General features: G+C 40.0%; 1 protein-coding gene across 1 annotated transcript in view; it reads right to left on the bottom strand.

The window, feature by feature from the left end:
- The window catches only part of tmtc2a (transmembrane O-mannosyltransferase targeting cadherins 2a), a 55299-nt gene extending 35969 nt beyond the window's left edge, over window positions 1–19330 (bottom strand). The window contains exon 1 of the mRNA XM_028570781.1: window positions 18937–19330. Coding sequence (XP_028426582.1) covers window positions 18937–19019 — 83 coding nt within the window. The 5' untranslated portion in view covers window positions 19020–19330. The remainder of the gene's footprint in view (window positions 1–18936) is intronic.
- Between the last annotated feature and the right edge of the window lie 7470 nt (window positions 19331–26800).

Here is a 26800-nt window from a genome sequence, read left to right as displayed (position 1 = left end):
TCAAGGGGTTTGATCAGTCTCTCTCTCTCTCTCTCTCTCTCTCTCTCTATCCCCCAATGTTGGTTTTACTGTTACTATCAATACAATGTACTGCAAAAATAGTAAGACAACAATGAATCAAGTGAACTCAATTTCAAGCGTGAACATCCAACACTCTTTGGTTACAGCTTCTCAATGTGAGGATTTGCCAGTTTTCTATGTCTTAAATCATTGCAAAGTGAATATATTTAATGTTTGGAGTGTTAAAATAAGGCATTTGACGATTTCACTTTGGGCTTTAGAAAATTGTGATGGACATTCTTTGACTATTTTGACATTTTCTAAACCAAAAAAGATGCAGAAGGAGACTAATTCAGCAACATAACGGAGAATACGTCATTTAAAGCTATCCATCAGTAGATTCCCTCTCGTTTAACCCTGCTAATCTGTTAGTCAATTATTAAGTCAATAACAAAATGTTTGATAATTTACTGACATTGATTTTAGACATCAAGTTTTTTCTGACTTCTTAAAACAATTTACATCAGAAAGAAGGGAGGCTCTCATCGCATCCACTACCAATTATTGATTTCCTCATCATCATTTAGATTCTGTCTCACAAGCCATAGCAGGGGGATAAGGGGCAGTGTATTAAAGAGGGATGGAGAGAGTGCATGTGTGGGTGGAGGTCAGGGTCCAGATCACCTCTGTGTTAATCCAACTCTAACAGGATTAGAAAGTGATCATAGAGTGCATAGAGTTTCTGCAACATGCACTGGGGGTCGGGGGTCAACGAGTAATCTGATTTAAAGGTGGTGTGTATGTGCCTAAAAGGCTCCACACACACACACTCTGCACATGTAGAATGACACAATATGTAATCTATATGTAATTCCATGTGGTGTTGGAGTTGGAAGGAAAACACTGTTCATGGCTTTGTTCCCAGTGAACGCCACAGCTGGTTGAGGATAAAAATCCCATAAATTTCAGCTCAATGGTCACTGCACTGGGGGAGCTTATTGTACTGCACCGCATGAGGCAACTGAACACGTGGAGATGGCAATCTATTCTTTTTCTTTTTTTTTATCCTGGAAGTCCCTACCCATCCATCACAGTGCAAGGTTGAACGATCATGAGTAAAGCCGTTACGCTCGCTGGCTGGGCCTGAGTGATTCATTCATTGGCTGATCATCAGCTGCTATAATCCTGCCAATGTATGGCCACAGCATGGTGGCAGGCAATGAGGAGATAGTGATGAAGATGGAAGAGTAAAATGAGCTCTGGCTTTATGAGTTCATGTCCTCATCAATATTCTTCCTACCTTAAAAATGTCTTCTCCTCACTAAATGTGATGCTGCAGACACATAATACATAAACACATTAATCAAATATTTCCTTTTTTTATCAACTCTGTGTATCTGTTTAGTTTGTATATCTGTAGGCTGAAAGGGTCAGGAAGTGAGCATTAAGGGTGTGTTCAAACATCGTACGTCAGCGGCACCACTGGCAGAACAATAAGCCGACCAGAAGTGGCACTGCTGCTTTCCCACGCCAAACTGGCACGAATATGGAAGGAGAGGAAAAATGCATAAATGTCCAGATAGCATTCATAAAACTCATACTGCCAGTGGCCTAGTTGTGAAAGATTTATGCTCAGCCTTGCAGAGGCTCTTCTCTTTTCTGCTGCCGAAGACGAAATTTGACATTAATTTGACAGATTTTATGCCCAACTCAGATGCAATTATTTGTTTCTTTCCATCAATTGTAATGTGTGGACAGTAATAAACTGCTGCTGGATGGTGTTCAACATAGCTGGGCACTGATGATATGGAAAAAATAGGGAAGAAACTGCCAATATTTTTATCTTTTTTATACATTTATTTATATATATATATATATATATATATATATATATATATATATATATATATATATATATATATATTAGTGAAAATAAATCTGAGACACAGAAGATGCAACTTACTTTGTATTCAAGGCAATAACCTACATTTTATCTCTCCTACTCAGTTCACTGGATTTATCTTTTCATTGATTAAAAATAGCCCATCCTGCAGCTCCCAGCATTTTCCCAAGAGTGCAAAATAACCAGCCAGAAGTGTGATGGAAGAAAAATGCAAGTTAAATGACTTATTTTTAACTCTTCATGCAGATACTAGCATGAAAGCATAGCAAACTACACAAAGCAGTCTATTTGACACAGTGTATTTATTTCTTAAGAGATGCAGCTAACACTGAAAAGGTTATTTTATGTGTTGCTCACAGATCCAAAGGCAGCATTTAACCAACTAAGTAATAAATGTTTGAGAATTTAATTGGCGAGATCAAAAGAACACACTTCTGGAGAGTTACTCTTCATCACTGAAGTCCAGCTGTTTTGGCATCATCATCAAGACGAGCCCAACAGTCAACTCATACCTGATTAAGATAAAGTGTCCTCTACATTCTCAGTCTGTCCAAGCAGCCAATCAGGAGAAACAGATTTCTTCCGGGGGCTCTCGGCTTCAAAGAGACTGAAACAGTCTGAGCTAAGCTTCAGGAAGTCGGCTGTCTGTCCTCGGTCAGGCCAAGGACTCGCTTTCATGTCCCCCTGTGAAGCCGGTTTCCTGATTAGCAGAACAACTAACTCTGAAATAGGCCAGGGTCAACTCATTGTACTTAGTGTAACGTGAATTAAATAGACCATGGCTTAAAAAATATATACTGATTGATAAATAAATAAAATGAATGCCCATTTTATGCTCCATAATATTGTCTCACCCACAAGCTCTGTTTCAGGATATTACTTTGAAAAGCATTGGCTGAGAGCTGAGTGCCATGGTAAATGGAGAGTGGTGACGCACAGCGCTGCATTTTAAATTTATTTGTTGACTCAGAACTCTGAACTTCCAAATATCATGACCGCTTCAAATAGATACTCTAGATCTAGAAATTAGGCACGGTTCTACTTATGTGGACACTTGAAATTGGACAACATTGCCAGAATGGCCACCAAATCTTTTTCAGTTTTAAAATCAGAAAGCAAAAACTCAAAGACAACAGAGCCATTTGCATGTTTATCTTCTCAGGTACGAGAAAAGCAAAGGAAAGCACTCTGCAATCTGTTGATTGGTTCAAGTCTGAGTTGCAAATTGATTTTGTTATATAGCCACTGATGACCGATCCCAAACCTAATACCTAACCTAAATATGCAAAGCAACATGTGTACACGTGTTGTACAATGATATATCTTATATAGCAATCTAACTAATTGTTAGAAATGTTGTTAGAAATACAATTATTTGCTTTCTGGACAAAAATTAGATGAGAATATTGCTACCACTCTCATGTCTGTCCATTACATATAAAGCGATAGAGCAGGGAGGTGATTAGCTAAATAGGTAAGAATTTGCTTAAAAAGACTGAGCTACCCAAGCTCTGTCCAAAGTTCACAAATAAGCCTAACAAAAACTCCAAGCTCACTAATTCACACATTATTCCATTTGATTATTCCGTACATAAACAGAAATGGACAAACAAAAAGTTAGCATTCCTGGCTCCAGCTCTTAACAGACAGAGACATGAGAGTGGTATCCATCTTTTCATCTGACTCTCAGTAAGAAAACTATGCCTTTAATGATGAGCAGTTAAATATTGTGTCCGATCAAGTGATATTAAACTTGGTTTAATACATTACACGTGTGGAAACAAGTCCACTGTCATTACATTATATTCTACAGAGACATTACTTAATACACTACATTTCTAACCAATCATCGAGAGTGCATCTCCTTCATCTATTTTTCAGCAGATTGATTGCACAGTCTTTTCTTCCATCTAACTGATTGATTGATCACTTCCCATTAGCTAGTTCCTATTAGCTAGTTGCACATAATGCTAGCACCTCAGCTAAAAAGGAGGCCAAGCCCACCACAGCGTCCCCTGAGTGATGGTGTCAATAAAAGGCTGTGATGAATCCTCTGCCCACACCAGGGGGAAGGCTATGGGAAATCAATGGCCAATAAAACTAAAGGTCTACTCTCCCCAGGGCATAAATATATCAAACGCAGTGAAAGAAAAGAGGGATTTGTGAGAGCTGTGGGTCAGAACTCACGCCTCAAAAAAAGCTATGGAATTAATTGAGTTTTTATGCGACGAATATGAAAACGTAATGTTTAACTGCAGATGCACAAGAAGTCTTTTTTTAACTGTTTAAGTCATTGCAGAAGAGTAGCTTGTTGAAGCAAGTTTCCAAGCAGACCTGCAAGACAGAGTATGTGTGCTATAAATAAAGCAATATTTGTGAATGCAATCAAACTGAAAAATACTTAAAAAAAAAAGAAAGTGTACAGTTCAGTTCAGTTCAGTTCAACACCAAATAAAAGTTTCACACCTCCATGAACACCCCAGAGACCACCAGGAAGGTCTTTTGAAAAAGGTTTGCTTCTCCCTTATACATTTGGATACAGTAGAGCCCCTAATGTGAAATGCATAGGTATTTAAATAAAAACCAGTATGGTACTGTGCCCAGCAGCATTCACAGTGAGAAACACATTTAAATTAGCCAATATCCAGGAGCACTGGATGTGGAGACTTTTATAGGGTTTCTAAAATCATTGGCCTTACCACACATCCAGCGCTTATCAGAGAAACAGTGGCCAACTTTTTCACCCTCCATCCATCCATCCCACCAGTGGGACCAGAAAACAACCTCCAGCATGTTACAAAAAACAAAACAAATGAGCAGCCAATCAGTCTGTCCAAATTCTGCATCTAGTATGGTCTCGGCAGTTGATTACAGTGTCTGACTGTGGATGGGTAATTAGGGTGGCCTCCCTGAGTCGCCTGCATCCACGGTGATAAATGTGACGCTTGATTAAAAAACGGATTGACTGCTATTCTCTGACTTTGCCAAACAATACATAAATCCCAGCTGTGTGTAGGCTGATGATATGTTAAAATGCCAGACAGATGTTGCCCTATCTCAGCTCGCTGCTGCAGATACAACATTGTTGCATCTAGAGGAATTTATGCAAAGTTATGCTACTTTGCTGGGGCCCTAATTTGCTACTTTTACAATCTAACTATAATATGCAAAAATGAGCAACAGGGCTGATACCTTTCATTCAAAATTCCATCTACTATTTGAATGAGGAAAAAAATCTAATATTCAATCTTAAAATGCGAAATAGTTAAGTCTATAGTGACAGTACATTTAAATTTCATGGACTCAATCCGGGAAATCTTATTGTTAGCATGCAGCCTACATAAAGGTTTTTTTTTTAGAATTTGAATATTTAAATGTACTATTTAGTACATGGCTGTGTCAGAAATCTTTCCTTTGTCCACTCATTCACTACTCCCTATATAATGGTCACTCAATAGTGAGCAGTACATTTCTGAGATTTCGGACATTTGCATCATCATCATTTTATGAGGTGTAGACCAAATGCCATGAAAAATTACAACTTTAATTTTGGCTTGGCCACATGCCATGGATAGTACCTTTTTGTTCCATTATGAACATCCATCCATTTTGTTCCATATACTGCATATACAGCTTTTTTGAAAAAGTGACTAATGGGCGTCATTTTTTTGTCCAAATATTCTCCTGAGGTTACTCCTGAGGTATCTCTAGTGGCATGACTACTTCACTATCACCAGCACATGGTCAAGTATTATTTTTTAGCACCAAGTACAACTCCAATTCCCTTTTCCCTTACCTCCTTAATTTATCTTACTTTCTGCTTTTACAATCAATTCCACTGGCCTAGTTCCAGAGAAGCTGCGGCTTTGGCACAGTGGCCTATAAAACCGTGCACCTCCAGCCACCTACGCTCATGATTATGGAAGCCCCACTTCCACACTTGAATTAAAAAGGGGGGGGCTTGAACAGAGGACAAAAATGTTGCCTGGCATTGATTTTCTCTCTACAGGGAATAGATGAATGCTGATGGGTCGTGAGGAGTCACGGCTCAGAAAGGACAGCCAATGTTCTTGGCCCACTTTTCACCTTAATCCAGCTGTATAATTTACGTGCACACACGTTCCAATTTACTCACACACTTGCAGAGCACCAGGTGTGGACTAGGGCTGCACAATTAATCACAATTTTATCGAAATCGCATATTATTTGTTAAAGGCAAAATATGTGTCCAACCATTCGGAATGAAGTGTTGTCGTGCTGCAGAGACGTCCCATCCTACAAATCAGATCCTGCAGACTAAAGAAAAATTCTTTGTTTGGTACAGATACTCGCAAAAATCACACTATAATCATTTTATTTTATTGTATTTTAATATTTTTCAATGAAAATGAGAATAATGATACAAAAATGATCATTCCCTCCAATATCGTGAATCATATCGCCCTTGCAATATCAGTCAAAATAATTGCAATTAGATATTTTTACTCATGTCATGCAGCCCTATTATGGACACACTGCATCAACATTACCCACAAGTACCCTCTCCAGAGTGTTGCAGGCTCACTATATCTGTGTATCAGACCCTGAAAACCATTGGAACTTGAACTTTTGTGTTCCCCTGACACTTGTTCTGCTATAAAGTAGCCCCCATTAATAAATAGTAAAGGGTACTTTTGCTGAAGGCTAATCAAATGTGGATATGAAGAGTCCATTTTTTTGTGGTACACGTCTGTTCCTTGTAGACCAAACTTTTGTTCAAACTTTGGTGTTCCTTTGAGAAAATAGGATCATTTTGACCTGCTGCGGAGATTATAATGAGGACAACTTTAATTGCTGATGACAAATCACAAAGCCAGTGGAGGATCCGAGTGTTGCAATGCTGCCAAGGGAGCAGCTGGAGAAACAAAGCAGCATTCTGTTTCTGCTGGAAAGTCTTCTGTCTCTGATTAGAAAGAAAAAAATACTTTAATGCTACACCAGTATTGGTTTGTGATTTGATCAAAACTTTTAATATGCAGCTATTTTGAGAATCTAGAGGATCTGTGCCTTTATGTTGTACGTAAGGAATGAGTATGAGTACAGAAAACAAAACACCCCGCAGATTCAGGAGCAGCGAGGTTTTCAGCTTTCAGTGGCCAGATTCACATGCAGCATTTGTAATGGCCAAGTATGCTGCACTAACAGGCCATACAGCACTATATCCAATCCAGAATAGGCCCTCCTTTCTTCTGCCGTGACCAGTTGTCACATTCCAGCATTAGCCAGAGAGAAACTATAGCTAAAGAGGGGTACCACAGGGGCCAACCCCAACCAAATCTGTCTTCTTTTCAAGGATCCGTGCTAATTATCTAAGATCTTTTCAAATTCTGATCTGTGATCTGTTAAACACAGCTGGTACAACGAAACCATTTGGCTGTACTCGACTCTCAAATTGGAACCAATGAAGTCAAACCCCATCCATTTGACCCTTAACTTAGGTCAATGCAAAAGTTGGCTAAAGGGGTTCAAAGGTACTTTAACTCAAGCCACGTTTTCACTCAGCTCAGAAACACCTTAGCAATACAAATTCTACCAATGGTCCAAGGGCGAGCGCAAATAATTATAGCGTATGAATTTAGACCAACAGAATCCAGTGCAATAACAAAATATGTCAGATGCAATTCCCTGCAGAAGGTTTAATATAATCCAAGTTTTTAAACAATCAGCAGGGGTCTCAAAATATACGGCCCTGTTTAAAATGCTGCAGGAAACTCCATTATGAAACCATAAAACGCATCGTATAACATCATAAAAGTACCATATTCCCCTCTGAGATGGACTAGAGGGACAGACATGATGTCATGCTACAACGTCATGACATTTGTATGGATGACTGGGTTACAAGTGATTTTAGCCAAGTTGTTCTTTTTGGTATTCAATACATAATTCACAACTATAGAGCGCTGATGGAAAGAACACTTCCTCCACATTTCCACAGTTAAAAAGGACACGAGGCTACATGCTTAAAGGAAAAGTTCAACTGCCAGGTAGCTTAGCTTAGCAAAGGCAGGAAACAGTGGGACACAGCTAGCCTGGCTCTGTCTGAAGCTAACAAAATCCGACAAACCAAATTTTTGAGATGCTGATAGGAAGATTTTGTTACTTTTGGACAGAGCCAGGCTAGCAGTTTCCCCCTGTTTCCAGTTCCTTTGTGCTAAGGTAGGTAAACCACCTAGTGGTGATGGCTTCATTAGGGTACAGATATGAGAGTGGTGTCAAACTTCTCATCTATCTGTCAGCAATAAGCATATTTCACAAAATGTCAAGCTTTTCCTGTAACTTCCCTACTGCGAAACCAAAACAGTTGATGTATTGTCCCTCTATGAGGCCATCTCTCCAGAAAATAAAAGAAAGCATGCATCTCCGACTCCATGTCTGAGTGGAATAGGATAAACATATTTCCTGTGTGCAACAGGGATATCACATGGATTGTTCCTTGTGCTGATAACGCTATCAGTGAGTAGATGCTGCTGGTCGTAGCATCTACTCACTGAAAAAAAAACAGCTAGACCACAGAGTGTAGATTAAATTGTCGCTGTCAGCCACCTCAGTAATGGATTGACTGGATGTGGTATCACGGTAATGAGCGAGTCTTGGAGGAAAAAATGTGGATTTTGATGAAATGCACCCAGCGTGGTGGATGAGCTGGCACCGTCGCACTCAGTGGTGACCGCTAATCTGTCTGCTCGCCATGTCTACAGAGCAGAGATACCAATCTACAAAGGGACAGCGCCTATCGATGTTTCCTTAAGTCAAATCCACATGAAAAAGAATTACTTGGATGCTGAATTTCTTTTAGGCGAGGTGCAACTAATCAATGTATTGACAGAGTCCAAGTTCTCTGTTGTGGATTTTTTTTTTATCAAAATGAAAGTGAAAATGCATCAAAGAGCTCATGTACACTGGCCATGTATCAAAAGCAAAACATGCATAATTCAGTGGCCTTCAATACAATCCACCAGATTAAAATATGAAAATAATACATTGAAAGGGTAAAAAATATTTTAAACTGAGTGGTTTCCCCGAAAACACATCAAAAATGCATTACAGTGTTGTCATAGCTCATCATGAAAGCACTATAACCATACAGCCTGCCCCATAGCCAGTAATCCATAAATATCAAAATGATGGTGAGAAACAAATTACATTCTGTAGAAAGATAAATAAGGTGGCTGGTTTATCTCAGGCTGACAGAAGCGGGAAAACAGCAATTATCAAATGCAGATTTATCCCATTTATCAAGGCTGACTTCCACTGTGGGTTGCTAGCAGTCAGGACCGCCATGTTTACTTAAACAGCGATTCACCTTATCTCCAGCAAGCTCAGAGTACCTGAGACTAACTGTGCAAAAATGAGGAGTTCAGTTCCCATCCGTGAGATGGGGGAGCTAACTAATGAGCAATGCTTACATGGGCAGGCCATCAGAATGGGAAAATTGGCTTAAATGTTTCCTGACCCTGCCTAGATAATGAAGGAGGATATTTAACTTGAAGGATGGTGTGCTTTATGGTTCTAAACACAGAATAATTACCTTGCTACTGAGCCAAACCTGAGTGAATTGGTGTGTTTCGATTGGGCTGGAAATGGTGTACCACAAAACCAAACGCTGTATGGTGAAGCAGGAAATTACAATTTCAATTCAAACTCAACAGCTTAGCATCAAGCCATGCAGATTCCCTGTTTTTGAACAAAACAGTTTTTCAACCACTGTTGCCAATTCCTTCTATTTTCAACTCTCTGTAATAATCACTATCATCTCCTCATCACTCCTCCAAATAGCACTCTATTGTGCCACAATGACAAAACCTCTAAACAACACAGCTGTACTTAGACCGCCACCCTTCCTCTATCTGTATTATCCGGTGAAGTTCTGTGCTTCTGGGCGCTTATCAAGAGGAAACAGGAAAAGGAGAAAGGCTATCTCCCGCCGCAGAATAAATCATGTGGATGTGAATGAAATATGAACATACTATAGCCCCAAAGAATGCATGTTTTACAGTATTTTAAAACTTTATACATGTACAAATGAAGATACGATCATAAATCACTGCATCTAAAATCCCTCACAATATATCGCTTTCACGATAACCTCCTGCAGGTTATTTTCCGGCTATTTTCTTTGTAAGGTCTCCAATTTCATGCTACAAAGACATTGACGGCAAACAAAATACCAGCTGTAGCGCACTTGGGCAACAAAGCTTCTAGTATAATCACTTCACTACTCCTACATCTCAATACCAAACACTATAACGGTTCCCTTGAGTAAAGGTAGCAGGGCTGTCATCTGACCTCCCCTGAATCTTAATTCCCTCAAGCCTTCACACCATCTCTCTCAATCTCCCCCGCTCAGGATTTTTATGAGGTGAGAAGCACAAACCGATTTACCCCCACACACTGTTGGCCCTGTTCTGACATAGAAAGCCAGAAAACCTTATGCATATTAGTATATTTTACAAGAGTTAGCTGGAGTAGCCATGCGTGAAAATGGAAAGAGAGTGTGCAGTGCTCAGCTAGGGTTCAGCGCCGAGATTGCCAATCTAATGAATTTCTATTGGTTTTGTGAAGCTACTGGTACTTATATTACAATTACGGAACAACACAGTGTCAGTATACCATGCTGAGATCAATGGGAGTTTTATCACAGCTTGCAGGACTCATTTTTACCTCATCATATTATAGGAATTTTGTCAAACAAACAAAAACTAGTTTTGCAATACAAAAAGATTTATTTCTTACACTATCTTCAGCAGCAATTTCTCGCAACTCAGCTAAATGCATAGAGCTTGGGGGTGGGGGGGATTATTGCTTCAGGTTATGATAACAGCAGGCAGCTTAAAATGTTAGTGCAGCTCATTCTCGACCAGCAGTTACTTTAGGTGTATTCTAAAGTTCAAAGAATCCAACAGGCTGTAGGGGTCTTTATTTGCGAAACTTTGAATATGCTAAGCAAAAGCCAGATTAAAAGAGATGTTCCATATTTTGGGAAATATGCTTATTTCCTTTTCTCGCTGAGAGTTAGATTAGAAGATGCATAGCACTGTCATGTCTGTAAAGTACAACAAACAGTTGAAACAGCTGGCTCGGCTCTGTTTCGAAGGTTATGAAATCTGCCTACCAGCACCTAAAGCTAAGAAATGAGCATGTCACATGCCAGGCAAACACAGAGGACACTACTGAATGATGATACAATTAACGGCACAGTCGATTTACTGGAAAATAGCCAAACTTTGTTGGTGGAAACTGCCCAAATGGTACAAAAGTAGCCCAAATTATCACAGCTCGCCCAAAACTATTTTACCCACCCATTTAAATAAAAACTAACACAATCTGTCAACACATCATCCTGATCATCTACTCCATCAACTACTGGCTTCACCATCACCAGGTAAAGGCTGTCATGTGCACATGAAAAACACAAACCCCTCCACAGGCACCAACAAACCCGAAAACTGGCTCAGAGCTCGCTTCAGAGTGCTTTTCACAGTCAGAACTGATACGAGCTGTAGCGAAATATGAGTTCTTTGTCAAGTGATGCAGGGAAAAAAACCACGTTTGATTTTCTGTTCTGACAGCTGTTCTGGGCTACAGACAAAAAAAAAACTCCACAGTCACTGAAAGACGATACTTAATGGCTATTGATTACAAAAGGTAGAAATGGGTAACTGTTTGCGGTTCGTGTGATCCCCTGCTCGGGTTTGGTTTTGTATTACGCCACAACTGCTGTAAGTTGCTTTAGAAGTCCACCTTGTAGTTTAAAGAGAGAAAGTGGATGCCAGCCTCTAAGTGTAATCTAACGCCACAATAAGGAGCTTTGCTTACAAAGTGAGTTTATTGCGCTGAGGGAGAAATTCAACCCCATGCTGCTGAACCGTTATGAAGGCGCTCAGTTAGAGGAGAGCATGTGAACATGCATGCGGTTGGCCAGATAAGAAACTTGCGAGGCTATGTTTTCACCCCTTTATCTATGGTTTGTGGTTGTCATCCTCCCAAATCTAGCATGGGTGTTCCATGACAAATCTACAGCTTTGACATGTACAGTATATCTTGCAGGGCGCTGGCAACTTGTAAGCCCGGTTGTCCGTGGATACCAGTGTTTTGGGATCCACATATGGTGTGTATACAGGGAGGGTCGTGGGACTGAGGTTTGGCGGTCATGTATTAGCAGTTGGGCGGGTTGACTGTGGCCTGTGAGGCATAAGGGGTAGCCAAAGGTTAGCAGCAGCCTCAACCAGCATCGTGCATCACTGGGACCCAATGGGAGGAGGAAAAACCCAAACAAATATAGCCCATCTCTTCTCCAAGTCTGAGTAGTGATTACCAGAGGCAAGCTTGGTATTACGTTATATAGTTATTAAGTATGTCATGTATGCTTGCTACTTGCAGATAACAGAGGAATTAACCAAACAGTTGCCTATAATACTTGTTCTTTTGTACATGCTGCATTAATCTGGTAATCTTTCTTTACGTTCATTTGATTTATCATTTGGTCTAAGTGTTTGACAAAGACTGTGTTTTATTTTTTATTTTGGAAACCCCAAGGTGACGTCTTCAAAGTACTTATTTTCTTTATTCTTAAATAACTTAAACCATTACTATCAAAATGTTAACCATTCATTTTCTGTCGAACGACGATCGATTTAATCGCTCTAATAAAGAATGGTGCCATCTGTGTTGGACATATTTTTACATTCATACCTACCAGCCTTTGCGTTTCCAAAAGTGGGTTTATATCTATGTATGGATGACTAGCGCACAATAGTACCGCCAGAATTAATCACATGGCTACACAAAACAAATACAACTAATGTTAATAGCAATTAAGAACACACAAAATCGCTCAGCATAACCTTGGGCAGCAGCTATTTCAAACTCTGACCCTTGGCTATAAAAAAATACTGTGATATCAAAATGAAGGAGATTTAGTTTATTATGACAATACCTTTCATAAATGTTTTCTGATAAAAGTAAATCTGCCTTGTGCATGCCTCAATGCCCTTTTATTATGAGGAACAAGCCATGGAAGCTCTTCTGTTTGCCAGAAGACTGTTTTTCCTGCCCCTTTAAGGATTGCAAAAGCTGGAGCACATCCCAGCGCAAGAGGATAGGCTTTATTATTTCATCTTCTGTCTTCAACACATATACTGCCATTTCTTTTCTTAAACATAGAACCAAACACCATTATAAACCCAAAAAGACATTTTAATTCACCCTATTCAACATACTGGGTTCAAGCCTTCATTTTTGGCTTTAAAGCAGTTTCAAAGCCATAACATCTGCAGAGTTGACCACTAAGTGCTTTCGTGACTTAAATCTGCAAGTAATCAAAATGAGACTGTTTGCTCATGCGTTCCTATTGTTTGACTAATAGTTCGATCCCTCAAACACCAAATCTAAAGAGGCTACGGACTGCAAAAACAAGACATCAATAGCAAAACTCTTTTCATGGCCAATGAGGAAAAAAACGTGTTACTGCTTACATCGGGATAGTTCATAAGATGGCGACATCTTTTATTCGCAGCCAAACCGCACTTTTCATGAGATTTCTCCTTAAAAAAACATTATGTTTATCCTTTATGTATGAAAATCTGATTAAATGCCTTAAAACCATCTCAAATTACTTTTCATAAACATTTTCTTCATCACTTTCACTCACCACATTGTTCACTTCAATTCTCTACTTTCCTTAAGGCGGTGTTACTCATATCTAAAATGTTTACAGTGAAAATACCTCTTTACAGACACAAGCTTTTTCACCTCAACTGTATTCCTTACTGCACACAGTCAAAGAGATTTGTCACACTCATTTCATTAGCCTATATCTTCCCTCAATATTGATCTGCTGCGAGCACATACTGTAAATTAAACAGCCTCAAAACAACTAGGGCACATTTTGTAGATAATTATTCCGATCGAGGCACAAAGATTCCTGGCAACATTTACTACAGTGGGCTGAAAACCATCACAGTGAGCCTTGGGCGCGCCAACCCATAAGCGATAACAATTATGAGCAGTTATTATAAACAGAGAAAACGTGGGTCCTTTTGATGAAACACAATCAAAGACATGCATGAATTGTACCAAATGTTTGTCAAGCTAACAAATGTACATTACAACCAAGCTGCAACCTCCAGTGCGGAAAAATAAAATTAAGCCAAAACATTTTGTTCATCGAGTGGCCACTTGAGGCTGGCTCCAAAAGGGAGTCAATCCCCATAGACCCCCATTTTAAAATTCCCAAATTTACAGCAGAATTAAACAGCCTGGTACAAAATCCCTCTATAGCATGACAATTATGGGGGGTTCTGCATACTTAGGGTGTTCTGCTTTGAGTGACAGGTGGCTGACGTCACAGGAGGCGAGCAGGACTCTAGGTTTGATTAAGCCTGCCTCAGCTCCATCCATGCTCCTCTTCTTTGCTCATTTTTGCATTAGCCGACACCAGGCACTGCCAAGATGGCAATGGCCAGAGCTGTCGGTTCCCAGCCCACTTTGAGCTTCATTTTGGCTCAGTATAAACTTATGGGTGACATCATGGAGACTACGTCCATATTTTATATGGGATATGTTTACAACCCTTTTACGACGCATAAACTTAGGTTTAGAGCAGGGGTAATGATATATAATATATAGATATGCTTCACAGAGCTGAGGGTAACCGCATAGCCATGTAAATTATATATAGAACATACAAATAGTCATTAAAGCATTAAAGATACAGAAGATGCTACATGTAGATGTTTTGGCTTTGGAGGTGTTGAGTTGAAGGGCAACTTTACCGGAACTTGGCCAAGTAACAAAAGTAATGTTGAGTAATAAGTAAGTCATGTAATTATTTTATCTATCTTATAAGTAGCCTAATTACAAAATGATTAGATTTCTCATATAACCTGCCTAACAGTGGTTATATTACCATAAATCTAAATGGTACAATACATCTAAAGTTAGTGGTCATGGCAAAGAAACAACTAGAAACACTGATTTAATTTACTGCTTTTCTTATCTCAGTTGATACAAGCACGTGGATATTCCTGACACAACAATGCTCCTTATTTACGGAACATACGTGCTATGTATAGATTCATACGTGGGATAACTGACAGTTACATGAAGGACAAAAAGAAGGAAGCAAGAACAGCTCTTTCCATGTTTTTGTTTTATGCTCTTTGGAGGAAGATATTGTTCATATTTATAGGTGATCCAGGGGGTTAAACTATGTGTGCACCATCCATATAGGCAAATCATTAGCACTTCAACTCAAAGCCCTATGGTTTGCACTAAGATGAAAGGGCACCACCTAAAGACAATCCCATATTGATGCATTTATCGGTCAACCTCAGAAACTGAGCTAGAAAAGTAACAGATGTTGCAACCAACAGACTTTGTGTCATTGTGGTCCTTCTCTCCAGTCACTACTCTGTGTTGTTTGTGTGGCATATTTAATTGTTTAAACCCTTACTAGGGATGAACATTTTCAGTTTTAACGGTGAGGAAATTTCAAATTAAAACTCAAATTAAACTCAAATTATAGAGGGGAATGTGCCAGTCAGTGACATTTTAACCTCACTAAAATCCTCCAAACCCAGGCCCTTGCCCAGACATTAAATTGTTTTTCTCTTTTGAAACAAATAGGGAAGATGTTTTCACTTCAATCCCCTGAGAGACCATGATGCATTTATTACGCAGAGGGAACTGTGCCGTGATTGGGGTCACAGATCTTTTGGGATAGACGACTCTGAATGCTGAAAGCCACTTAGGATGCATTTCATTTAACAATATTGCCTCCATTGTCACTTGTCCTTCCTGCACTACTGGTGTCTGAGAATAATGTCCAAGTATTCCTAGTAGAGACATCCATTACTGGGTCGATTCGTCAAAAGGTGTTGTTAAAAACCAATATCATTGAAATGTCGGCATCACGCGGAGCCTCATTTGTTAACCTGTCAAAACCCTCGATGATATGTATTCAAAGGAGAGTCCAGAGGTTACGATAAATAAATTTTCCAATCTATGACCACAACTCTCAAGCAATCAATCTAAAACTGTACAAATGTGAAAATATCAGCACTGAAAATAGCGTGTTCAAAAAAGGATAAAGTCTACCTTTACATTTGTCTAAACCTGAGAAACTGTAAACCAACAGATCATGTCTTAATTGTTTCTCCGAATCAAAAATGTGCCTTGCTCAAGTTCTCTCCCAGCTCCCATAAAACGTAGTCATTTCACACACAGAGGCTTTTCATTGGGATTACTACTGGCCAAGAGAGCGCTAGGATAGGTCCTGAGCCGTGCCCAGGAAAAAAAAAACCTGACATGATTGAAAAAGCAGAGACTGACCAGAACATCCCCACAAGTCGGAGTGCCTAGAATTATCTGCTCCGCCATCTTGTCTTCGATGTTAAGAACTGCATGTGACAAGAATTTGATTACAGGGTGAAAGGCCAGATGGACTGTCTCGGCTCCCGAGAGCGCAGCTTTAGAAAAGACAAACGTAGAAGAAGGAATTTGTCTACAACCAAGACGATCTTTTCGAACAACTCCAGACACGATTAGTGCAACGCTCTTCCACTTTAATCTTTCCCTCGCTGTAACCTTTTGCTCATAACTCTCCTCTATTCCCCGAGGGAAGAGACCGGGAGCACATGACTCTTGACCCCGAGAAAGGATGCCGTTTGATGAACGACCAGGGAAGGTCAGACCTCTGATTGGTATTCAACCTCCTCCATCTGAGATCGCAGAACCAAAACGCCAAAGTGTGTCCCCAAGAGCCTAAATTACCATTGTGACATTGATAGATACGCAGCATTGGCGGACACTGAATTTTCACTAAGGGGATGGAGTGCGAGCGTAGGCCGAAGCGGGCAGGGCAGCGCCGCGGATAATCTGTCACCGATGGGCTTTCTGACAACCTCTAGGTGTCCCGGTCACACGTAAAGACAAGGCTGATAGATGAATGACCCCGCTGGCCGCTTTACAGGGATACTTGACAAGGTGTGATGGAACTGGAGACGGCATACGGAGCTCATTTCTCCCACCACCCTATGTTTCTTTACAGCGTCTCCTCCTCCTTCACTTCCACACACACTCTGTCTTGCTCACGCGTAACACACAGAGGGGTCACTGATGGTGCTGAAAAGTAAAGAGGGAGGATCTTTGACCTTTGAGGGGTGTCTGGAGATCCTTACCAGACAGCAACCACTGACGGAGCTGTGGACGAATAAGGGAGGCGAACTGTTCACTGTTCATTCTTTGTATCCACAGAGAGATCTAGCACATACCTTGCATATTCCAGTTTTTAACCTGTGATTTAATACTTGATAATGAAAGATGAATTCATATCAGTTTTGACAGAACTCTTGCAGGAGCCAAAACCCCTTATGCCCATATACAGTGTTTCAGAGTCGATGAAGAACTACCTGTCCAGTTCCTCTTTTTTTAAAAGGGGACCAGCTGTGGTGCTGAACTTTTACATGAAGGGTTATTATTCTCACAAGCACAGATGTATGGCAGACACACTCACCTAACAAACATTTTATAATATATATTTTTATTTTGGTGGATGTGAAACACAACAGGCTGGTTTAGCCATATAGATATCAATCTTTCCCAACCCTTTTGGCTCAGTGACAACTCGTCACAGTTTATACGCCCTCAGTGTGGACATGAATCACGGAGCAGCAACCTGACCAAATAGTGATTGTTTCATTTGAATGATGTCCAGAGGCCCAGACAGATGAGGCCAACAATTAGAGAAAATTCTTTGTGTAAGAAATGTGCATGTTATAGGGCCAAAACGATTAGCTGTTTGCACAGACATTAATTCTTTTCTCTGTCACATCATTGTTAACTAAATGTCTTTGGGATTTCAACTGTTGGTCAGACAAAACCAAAAAAAACTCAAGTCACATTGTACACTAGAGGGACATTGTTGCCGTTTTCTGACATATTATAGATGACTGATCGATTAATGGTTAAATTATCAGATCATATTGATTTGATAATTGATGATGAAAATAATTGTTAGTAGCAAACATTGTATGCTTTTTTCTCTTTTATCATTGTTCGTCTTGGGACTCCAGAGGGTCCTGACCCCTCAGGTTTGAAACTACAGGTCTATGATAAGCCTATGATATAACTAAACTGTATTTTCTTTTTTTTGTAAGACACATAAACACGTTGACCTAAAAACTAGGTTGTTGTTAGTGAAAGTTTCTTATGATGATCCCCTTTCCCTTTACCTCTACAGTAGGCCTAGCCTCCATCAGGGCAGCACCGTTTTCTCCTCCACACAGCATGACAGTGTTGACATGTTTATTCAGCTGTTTGCAAAATGGAACTCCCGGTTTAAATTAGCTTGAATTCCCCCCGGGATGCGGGGCGTTGTTCCAACAGGCACGAGTGCTTCATCATCAACACAAAGAGCATCTGAGCCGCTGCATGTGCGCAGCAGGCGAGGGGACTTCACAACGTGTTGGATTTCACCTCTTGCTGTTAGTTAGTATATGGACGCGGACCATGTGATGTGCGCTGTATGGTATTGTCAATCTCATTTTAAAAGTAGGCCTATAAAGGCTAAGAATACTAATTTTAAGTCCATGAAGTAATGCTACACATTAGGACAACATTAGGGACAAAACATAGGCTACACTTAAGAGCAATATACAGCATCATGAAGTCAATGAGCAGCGCAGTCCAAGTTCCAGGAATACACCACTGCAGGGATATTCTGGTCACAGTACTACACTTGTACCGCGCATGTTTCAGTAGCCTACGTTTCGATTCACACTCGCTGTCTTTGTGTCTTTAACTACAGCCGAAGAATAAGCAGCGATTTATTGCAGGCTACGGACAAAAGCATGCATGCAAACCGTGCGGGCAGGCGCAACGACCCGGCCGTCGTCCCCCCCCCCCCTCCGCTTCTGTGCGGAGGTAACAAGGGGAGATGACAAGTGGCGGAGCGGATGGGGATGTTGTTGCGCTCTGTAGGCGAAACCTACCTGTCATCGTAGCAGAAATCTGCGTCCAGCGTATTCAGATAGAGACCCACAGCCACGGCGGTGCACACCAGCTCCGTGATCATCTCTCAAAACCAAAGTGGGAGAGGAGCTGGGATAGAAATGACTGGAATCAGGTCCCCCTCTTCTCTCAAGTCTCTGTGTGTGTTATTGTGCTCTCAATTCAGCCGCTCGGCAGCACATTTCCCGTGACATGCAAAAGTGTGTCAAAGTTAGCCATATTCCCTGTAACCCATTGTTTTGAGAGACGGGTCAGGGGTGTTGGGAGGTGAAGCTAAAGCCGGGTATGGCTCGGAGCTGTGCGCATTTCGGTGCTGCGGTGTCCTCAGTGTGCGCATCTCTCCGCCTTGGCACTGGAGAGAGCAGAGCGAGGGAGACGCATGTGGTTTTCAGGGAGGCTGAGCATGCGCACTGGGCTCTGCACTGTAGGGGAAAAGGTGGGAGTTGTTGGCGATAAGTAATTGTGGTTTTTATGCGTTACTGATGGAGCAGAATATATAAGACTCAATCGTGTACAGGAAGTCTCATGAAATGTAAGTCTCATATTAACCTTGAGTTTCAGTTTTGAGTTGTAAAATGTATTTTCACCTGCTAAATTTAAAATAAATGACCTAAACATACATCGCACAAAGAGAACCTGGTTAATTAACTCAACTCAAATAATTTAAAGCAATATTTACAATGTCAAAAATATATGAATAGATTATGATATAACATGTATAAAACAACTAATATTCTATATATATATATATATATATATATATATATATATATATATATATATATAGTCACCTTCATAAAATAATTGCCTAAGTCATTTTTTCAGGTTTTTCAGAAAACACAAAAAATAAAACTGCCTAAGTCACATGCTTGACATAAGCAATTTTACTAAAGGTGTAGAATCACATGACCTGTTCAACTGAGGATGTAGGCAATTTTACCAGAGGTAGCCTTCACCATGAGGAGATGATTTAGGCAACAAAATCAAAAAATTCCACTAATTAACCCTGACAAAGCACACCTGTGAAGTGAAAACCATTTCAGGTGACTACCTCATGAAGCTTATTGAGAGAACACCAAGGGTTTGCAGAGTTATCAAAAAAAGCAAAGAGTGGCTACTTTGAAGAATCTAAAATATAAGACATATTTTCAGTTATTTAACACTTTTTTGTTAAGTACATAATTCCATATGTGTTCATTTATAGTTTTGATGCCTTCAGTGAGAATCTACAATGTAAATAGTCATGAAAATAAAGAAACACATTGAATGAGAAGGTGTGTCCAAACTTTTGGCCTGTACTGTATATATATATATATATATATATATATATATATATATATATATCTTCTGTAGGACCAGGGGATGTGCAATTATGACCAAATATAATTCCATTGAGGACCCCTGGCTGTTTTAGACACAATTATTTTTTACTGGTAAGATGAACATTGGATGTCTGGTTGTGTAATACATTGGAATATCCCCCCCCCCCCCTCGTCTCTACAGGGAGACTGAACTGGGAGGTGTGATTGATGAACTGTTGTACCTCGCCCTATGGTGGGGATGCACATGGGTGTCAGTTTGGAAGCGTGCAGCCTGGTCCTGCTCGCTACCAGCTGGATCAATGCCTGGCCCTCAGTCGGGGCTCCAGGCAAAGAAATCCAGTGCGGTCAGTGGAGAGAGTAAAACAGATGGTTGGAGAGGGATGAACAGAGCAGAGCACAAGGGCATCGGCCACTGATGGGTGAGACAGTGACGGAGCATTACGGGGCAAGAGTAGTCATTTGTAACAGAGGCACCCAGCCACCCTGACTCTGAAAAACTTGGCCTTGACCTCACGGAACCCTGTTGAAAGGCAGACTGCTGTGTTTTTTTTTTACCTGAAACTTATGAGGTGCTTCCGCTTCTATAGCATTCATCAGTGTCCAGAGGCAACAAATGAGTGTTTGGGTTGTAGGAAGACACTCAGTCATTTGACATCTTTTGACACTTTATCTGTAAGCCAACCTTAAGATACAGCCTTGTTGTTGTTGTTGTTGTTGTTGTTGTTTTTGTGAGATTAGGATAGATGCACACTAACACTAACGTTATCATAACATATATATACCCAAACAAACCCACACAAAGCCTACAAGATACATACTGCGCCGTTACTCTGCCCCATGGGGAGTCGGCCCAAGTGATGAGAGAGATTAGCTGAGGAAAAGAGGGAAAACATGTTCCTGTAGAGAGAATAAACAGGCCCAGGGAAAAACAAACACATTACAACCACAGGAGAAGAAGTGTTTAGTCCCTCTGACTGATTACCTGCTACGTCCTGTGCGCTGTAATGAATATATTGTTAGATGTAAACAGGCAACGGTCCTAAATAAAACATATTTTTGGGTTTTAGATGAAGAGGTCTAAAAGGGGCAGTTAAGGGCTCTATTTACATTCATAGATGAATGCATTTTCTTCTTTCTCTTGATATTTTTTCATCTGTTATGGCAGTGACATTTAGTCATTATAATTAAAAGCATGTGGCTTTTCTCATTCAAGCCACATTTTGTTTTGCTCGTCAACAAAGCAAATGTTTGCATATTTGACTTGAGATATGACCAAACTATTGTTTGTTGAGGCCTTCAGAACGGGCCTTCATGCTTTTATTGAGTATTAGTTGCACTTAGCTTAGCATACAGAAACAGGGGAAACAGGACTTCTTATTAGCCATCTGGATTCTAGGGTCAATTTGGCATAGCTTTCTATGCATTCATTTTTGTCTTTGTTAAACTTTAAATCTGTCCTCTCACCACATGTATGGAGTTCTTTTTTTCAGAACAAACGCAGCTACAACTCTGACTTACCATTTTGTCAATTTGGCAAAGTATAAAACCGTCCGGAACCCAAAATACACGAAAAAAAGACACTGGCTAGGTTTATAAAAACGTACACATCCTTATTGATGATCACTCAAAATATTGTTATAAAACATTTGAAGATTGTAAAAAATAATCATACACACAAATCTAACAGAAAAATGTAAGAAGTACAACTTTACAGTCCATTTACATGTACAAGTGATTTTGTCCAAATTCATTTTTGTGCCTTTTTTAGTCTATGTATGCCTGCAAATGTATGCCATGGTCAGTGTATTTACCAATGAACAGACGGACGGATATTTTGTTACCTTCCAAAAGAGCCAGGCTAGCTGTTTCCCCCTGTTTCCATTCTTTATGCTAAGCTAAGCTTTATTTAATGCACACCCACACACACACACACACACACACACACACACACACACACACACATACACAGATACAAGTGTGGTCTCATGTAACTCTTGGCAAAAAAGGAATGCGCAAACTTTCCAAAATGTCAAACCATTCCCTCAAGCATTATTATGCATTGTGCAAGGGTTGTTATGCAAAATACCTAATGGCATGGTTCTATATGTAATGTTTTTTTTCAGATTACAAGATAATGCTCCTGTTAAGTTCACTCATCTAATTGAAGAGACAAAACTGACCAACAGGACAATCTCTAACAACAAACTGTAATTCTATCGACCCGGTTATTAGGAGACTTCCTCTCCCCTTTAAGTGACACAAAGCGAGTAATGGTAATTTTCCTGTGCTATTTACTCCGGAAAAACTGCTTCTTCACCGCAGCAGATAAACATCACGCAGGAAACGGATAATCACAGTAGGAAGGACCGGGCCCTGCCCTTACAAAATAGCACACCCATGGTATTAATATCAACTCGGCAACCTAAAATCAGGAGACATCACACACCAAATCAAATCCACCCTAGTTTGTGAAACATCCGCAAGGGCGTCACCTCTTCGTTCTGCTCAGGAAGATCAGAAATATAACTGTGTGTGGGGGGGGAACGATTGTTTGGGTTTGGCGCTGAATTAGGAAAGGATAATGAGTGCTATTGTTAATGATGGACTGTGAAATGGCTTGAATCGTGGCTAAAAGGTCAGCGTATTGCATTGTTTCAGAATAGACAAAAATAAAATAAAATAAAACAACATAAAAATATTAAATAAAACACCATATCATAACCACAAATGCAGCAGCTCAAATGCCCTTTACTGTTTATCACTACTGTGTGCAATAAACTCAATGTGTTTCAGAGTCTGAAGCTGCCCTGTGGAGGGGGAATAAAAACGGGGAAGAATGCAAAACCTGACTGCTTAAATTAGTTCAGCGATACTGTAAAATAAAACCAATTTATACAACTCAAAGCATGTTCTTACCTCAGGAAAGTCGTTAAACACAATGACAGCAAAGGGTAGTATACAAATACTGAGTGGTTTACTCAAAATGACAGGAAAAACCTTTTAGAAATTCTTAATCTGTGTGGTGGTCCACATCAGTTTCCTTCTGTCGCATCCATTACACATTGCAGTTTGTGCCAACATGATGTAAATAGCCTACTACAGGACATATATTTTACAATATGTACTGTAAAAATGTCTCAGTTGCCCTTCAATCACAGCTCACTGAAGATGTTTACAGATTCAGGATGTCTATTCTTCATCCAGGTTATTAGATTTAATCAACATACAAACAAAGCAAGTTTTAATCATGTAAATCACATTAAGCCATGGGGAAATGAAGCATTACATTTAATTTGCAATTGTATTAGAGGTTGAAGCTGTAGAATTGGAGTACTACTTTCTACAAACCATACAGGACAGGGTTTCTAGTTTATCTCCCACTGTTTTTCATGACTTGTTTTTGATATTTTATCTGAATAACATTCCAAAAGAATGGACAAGATTAATGGAAAATGTGAATCAGAAGGAGGACAAGTACTGTTCTTGGATATATACGTGATGACGTGATGATGTGTGTCACATTGAAAACAGCAGTTGTCCGTTCTCCGTCAAGTGTTTCTTGAGGGTGACATTGTTTGAGGCTCAGAATCAAACAATTACACAGCTTGACACGCCTGTTTACGCATCCACAGATACATCGCTGACAGGTGTAAAAAAAAAATTTTTTTGTAAATGTGGCTCTTCAGAGAATAAATCTGCAGTGACTTGATGTGATAACAGCAGATTTCAATCTAAAACGAGATGTCCAGCCAAATCCACTCTTCCTCACAAGCAGGGCATCTGGCAGAGAAGTGTAGTCTGTTTGTGACTGAAGGGGCATGATGATGGCAGCCAGGGCTACTTCCTGGCACCCTGCTCTCTGATGGCTGTCTGCCCAGGCCCAACACAAAATCCCCAGGGGCAGTTAAAAAGGGACAACATGATGACCATGCTGAAAGATGGACGACATTAGGACACTGTGTATGAGAGTGGATGTACAAGTAAAGGTGGTTAGTGTGCGGGTTTAAATGGCTTTTTCATCATCACCAAATTGATCATTTCAACCGACCCACGTCTTTCTCTCACTCCTTTTTCCCTAATCTGCAAATGGTGTTGTTTGATTAAGCCTCCCACTTCCCTTCCAAATTTTACCCTTTGATTATTTTGAGTTCACTGATTAAGAAGTTGGAAGAAATTGCATTCTTTAAATCCAAAACATAACATCGGCCAGCTGAGAACTACTTGATTGGATGATGTTTAAAAGTATACAAACTGCAAATGTAGGAGAAACCCCAAGATCATTTTTCAAATCAAGGAGAGTAGCAGGAACTTGATTCATATCCTAACACCACCGTGAGAAACAGAGATCACAGCATAGGACCAAAGTGTTTGACGCACTCCCCTCACTTCCCCTCCACTTCCTCTCATTCCTGCCTTGCAATGAAAAGTCATCTGAGGTGGGGATGCATTGCATGATGCAGCCTATTTCTGTCTCCAATCCTTCATCACGTCCTGTAACCCGTTTTCCTGCCTTAAGTGCAAAGTCAGGAAATTGTAGTTTACCTACTGCAACGCCTGGGTAGCTTTTGCTGTTTTTTTTCCCACAAGTTGGCATGTTTGTTTGTGTGCATTGGAAGCAGGGCTTTTATCGTGTCATTTTTCTTGTCTTCAGTGTGGGCACATGAAAGAGGACTGTGCCAGGGTGTGTTTATATATACATACTGTATATGTGCGCAAGCACGCATGCAAGTACCAAGGACGAGACAGATCGACAGGACGTGACTCACTCGGCCACAACAAAACCCGGCAACATTTGTATCCCAAAACAAGCCCAGTTCACATCTTGAATTGCTTGCATTCGTTTCAGTCCGGTTTGGCCACTAGAGCAGGCTGTCAGTGTAAAACAGTGCCGGATCCATACGTGGTCCAGACGCAGAGGAGAGCCTCTCCGTCTGTCTTTACCGAGATAAAAATAAAGCTCTGGGACACAGTTTCACACCGACAATGTTGTCAGACCTATGGATGGCCTATAGATGTGCAGGCTGCTGCAGCTATAGTATAAAAATAAATAACAGAAGCAGTATAGTAGAAGATGTGCTTTATACAAGTACGGCACAGTGGGAAAGTGCATCATATTCCTTTTCGTTTCAGGCTAATTCATTGTTCACATGCACAGCTGCCATGACCATTACTGACTCATTGCTGGGTACTGAGCGACACACAGGGCACAATATGACAGCATTATGTTCATTATAAAAGAGATCATCTTTGTTGTCAGACAGACCCATTTGAATTTATTTTAAACTTTTTGTTATTTAACTATGAATGACATAAAAGTAAATATTGTTAGATTTTTTTATATAATGAAATGTCAATGTTTAGGCTGGTTTGGTCAAGTCTGCATTCATGCTACCGCTTGGAGTGGCAGAAGCTGGATGTTTCAACCATTTATCACTTAATTTTAGCTAACTATTTCATCCATTTATCCATTCATTTTAGCTAACTATTTTAACTCCTTATCCATTAAGTTTGGCTACAGTATTTCAGTAATGTCTTTCACTTTAGCAGGATTATTCTATCTATCCATTTGGCTGCTTTAAGCTAAGTGATCTCTAATCGCTAACTACTTTTCATGTACTCTTCACCGCAATACGTGGTGTTAAAAGTGTTAGCTGACTCAATAAGCGGATGTATTTTCTCAATTGAATCATAATTTATATTTTTTTATTATCTAAACTACCCTGGCTAGTGCAGAAGCACCCCTGGTTGGGAATCACTGACCTAGGCCATCTCCTTGTAGTGTAAAAGACAATAACAGAAGAGTAACTGAGTGAATTTCCAGTTCCGGTTCTTTTTATCTCTATCTCTGTCGGTAAGGTAATTACAAGAAATTGTCACTTGTAGCATTTCAAATAGTATATTTTAACTTGTAAGTTGAGTTTAAAAATAAGTAAATATCTCATTGTAAAATAATTGTTTTGTTAAATGTTTTGGTCCCCTAAATACTCCATTTCCCTCTTTACCTCTTGTGTCTGCTTTATATTAGCTTTGGTGTAAATCCCACTACCGTAATTCATGTGTGCACTCAAGACTATAACATTTGTTATCAAACATGTAAGACGAGCGTGATTTATTAAATGACCAAGCGCAAAGCAAAACAGAAGTAAAGCGGGGTCAAGGATGCCTCTCTTGCCCTGTCCATCTTTTCCCCTACTACCTCTGGTTTGAGAGCCTAGAAATGGGGTTTCCAGACCTGTCAACAGAGCCTCCTAAATCCCACAATGCCCCTGGCTCCCTGAACGGTCCTTAAAAAACAAGTGTTTTCTCAAGAGTCACGAAACATAAAGACAAAAGCCTGAGATGGATACAATCCAATCAAACAGGAATGACAGTTTTTCCAGGTGTTTTGAGCATGTGTTTTCATGAGGAGCACACAGCCAAGGACGGAACGCTAAAAATACAGAAGATTTATTTTTCATCGCAAACAGTAAAGTATATAAAACAAAACAAGATGTTGCTGAAAGTGATACAGAGAGAGACTGTA

The sequence above is a fragment of the Perca flavescens genome, chromosome 23 (genome assembly GCF_004354835.1).
Source record: "Perca flavescens isolate YP-PL-M2 chromosome 23, PFLA_1.0, whole genome shotgun sequence".
Lineage (NCBI taxonomy): Eukaryota > Metazoa > Chordata > Actinopteri > Perciformes > Percidae > Perca > Perca flavescens.
Note: the sequence above shows the minus strand (reverse complement) of the source record. Positions and strands in the feature narration are given on the sequence as shown.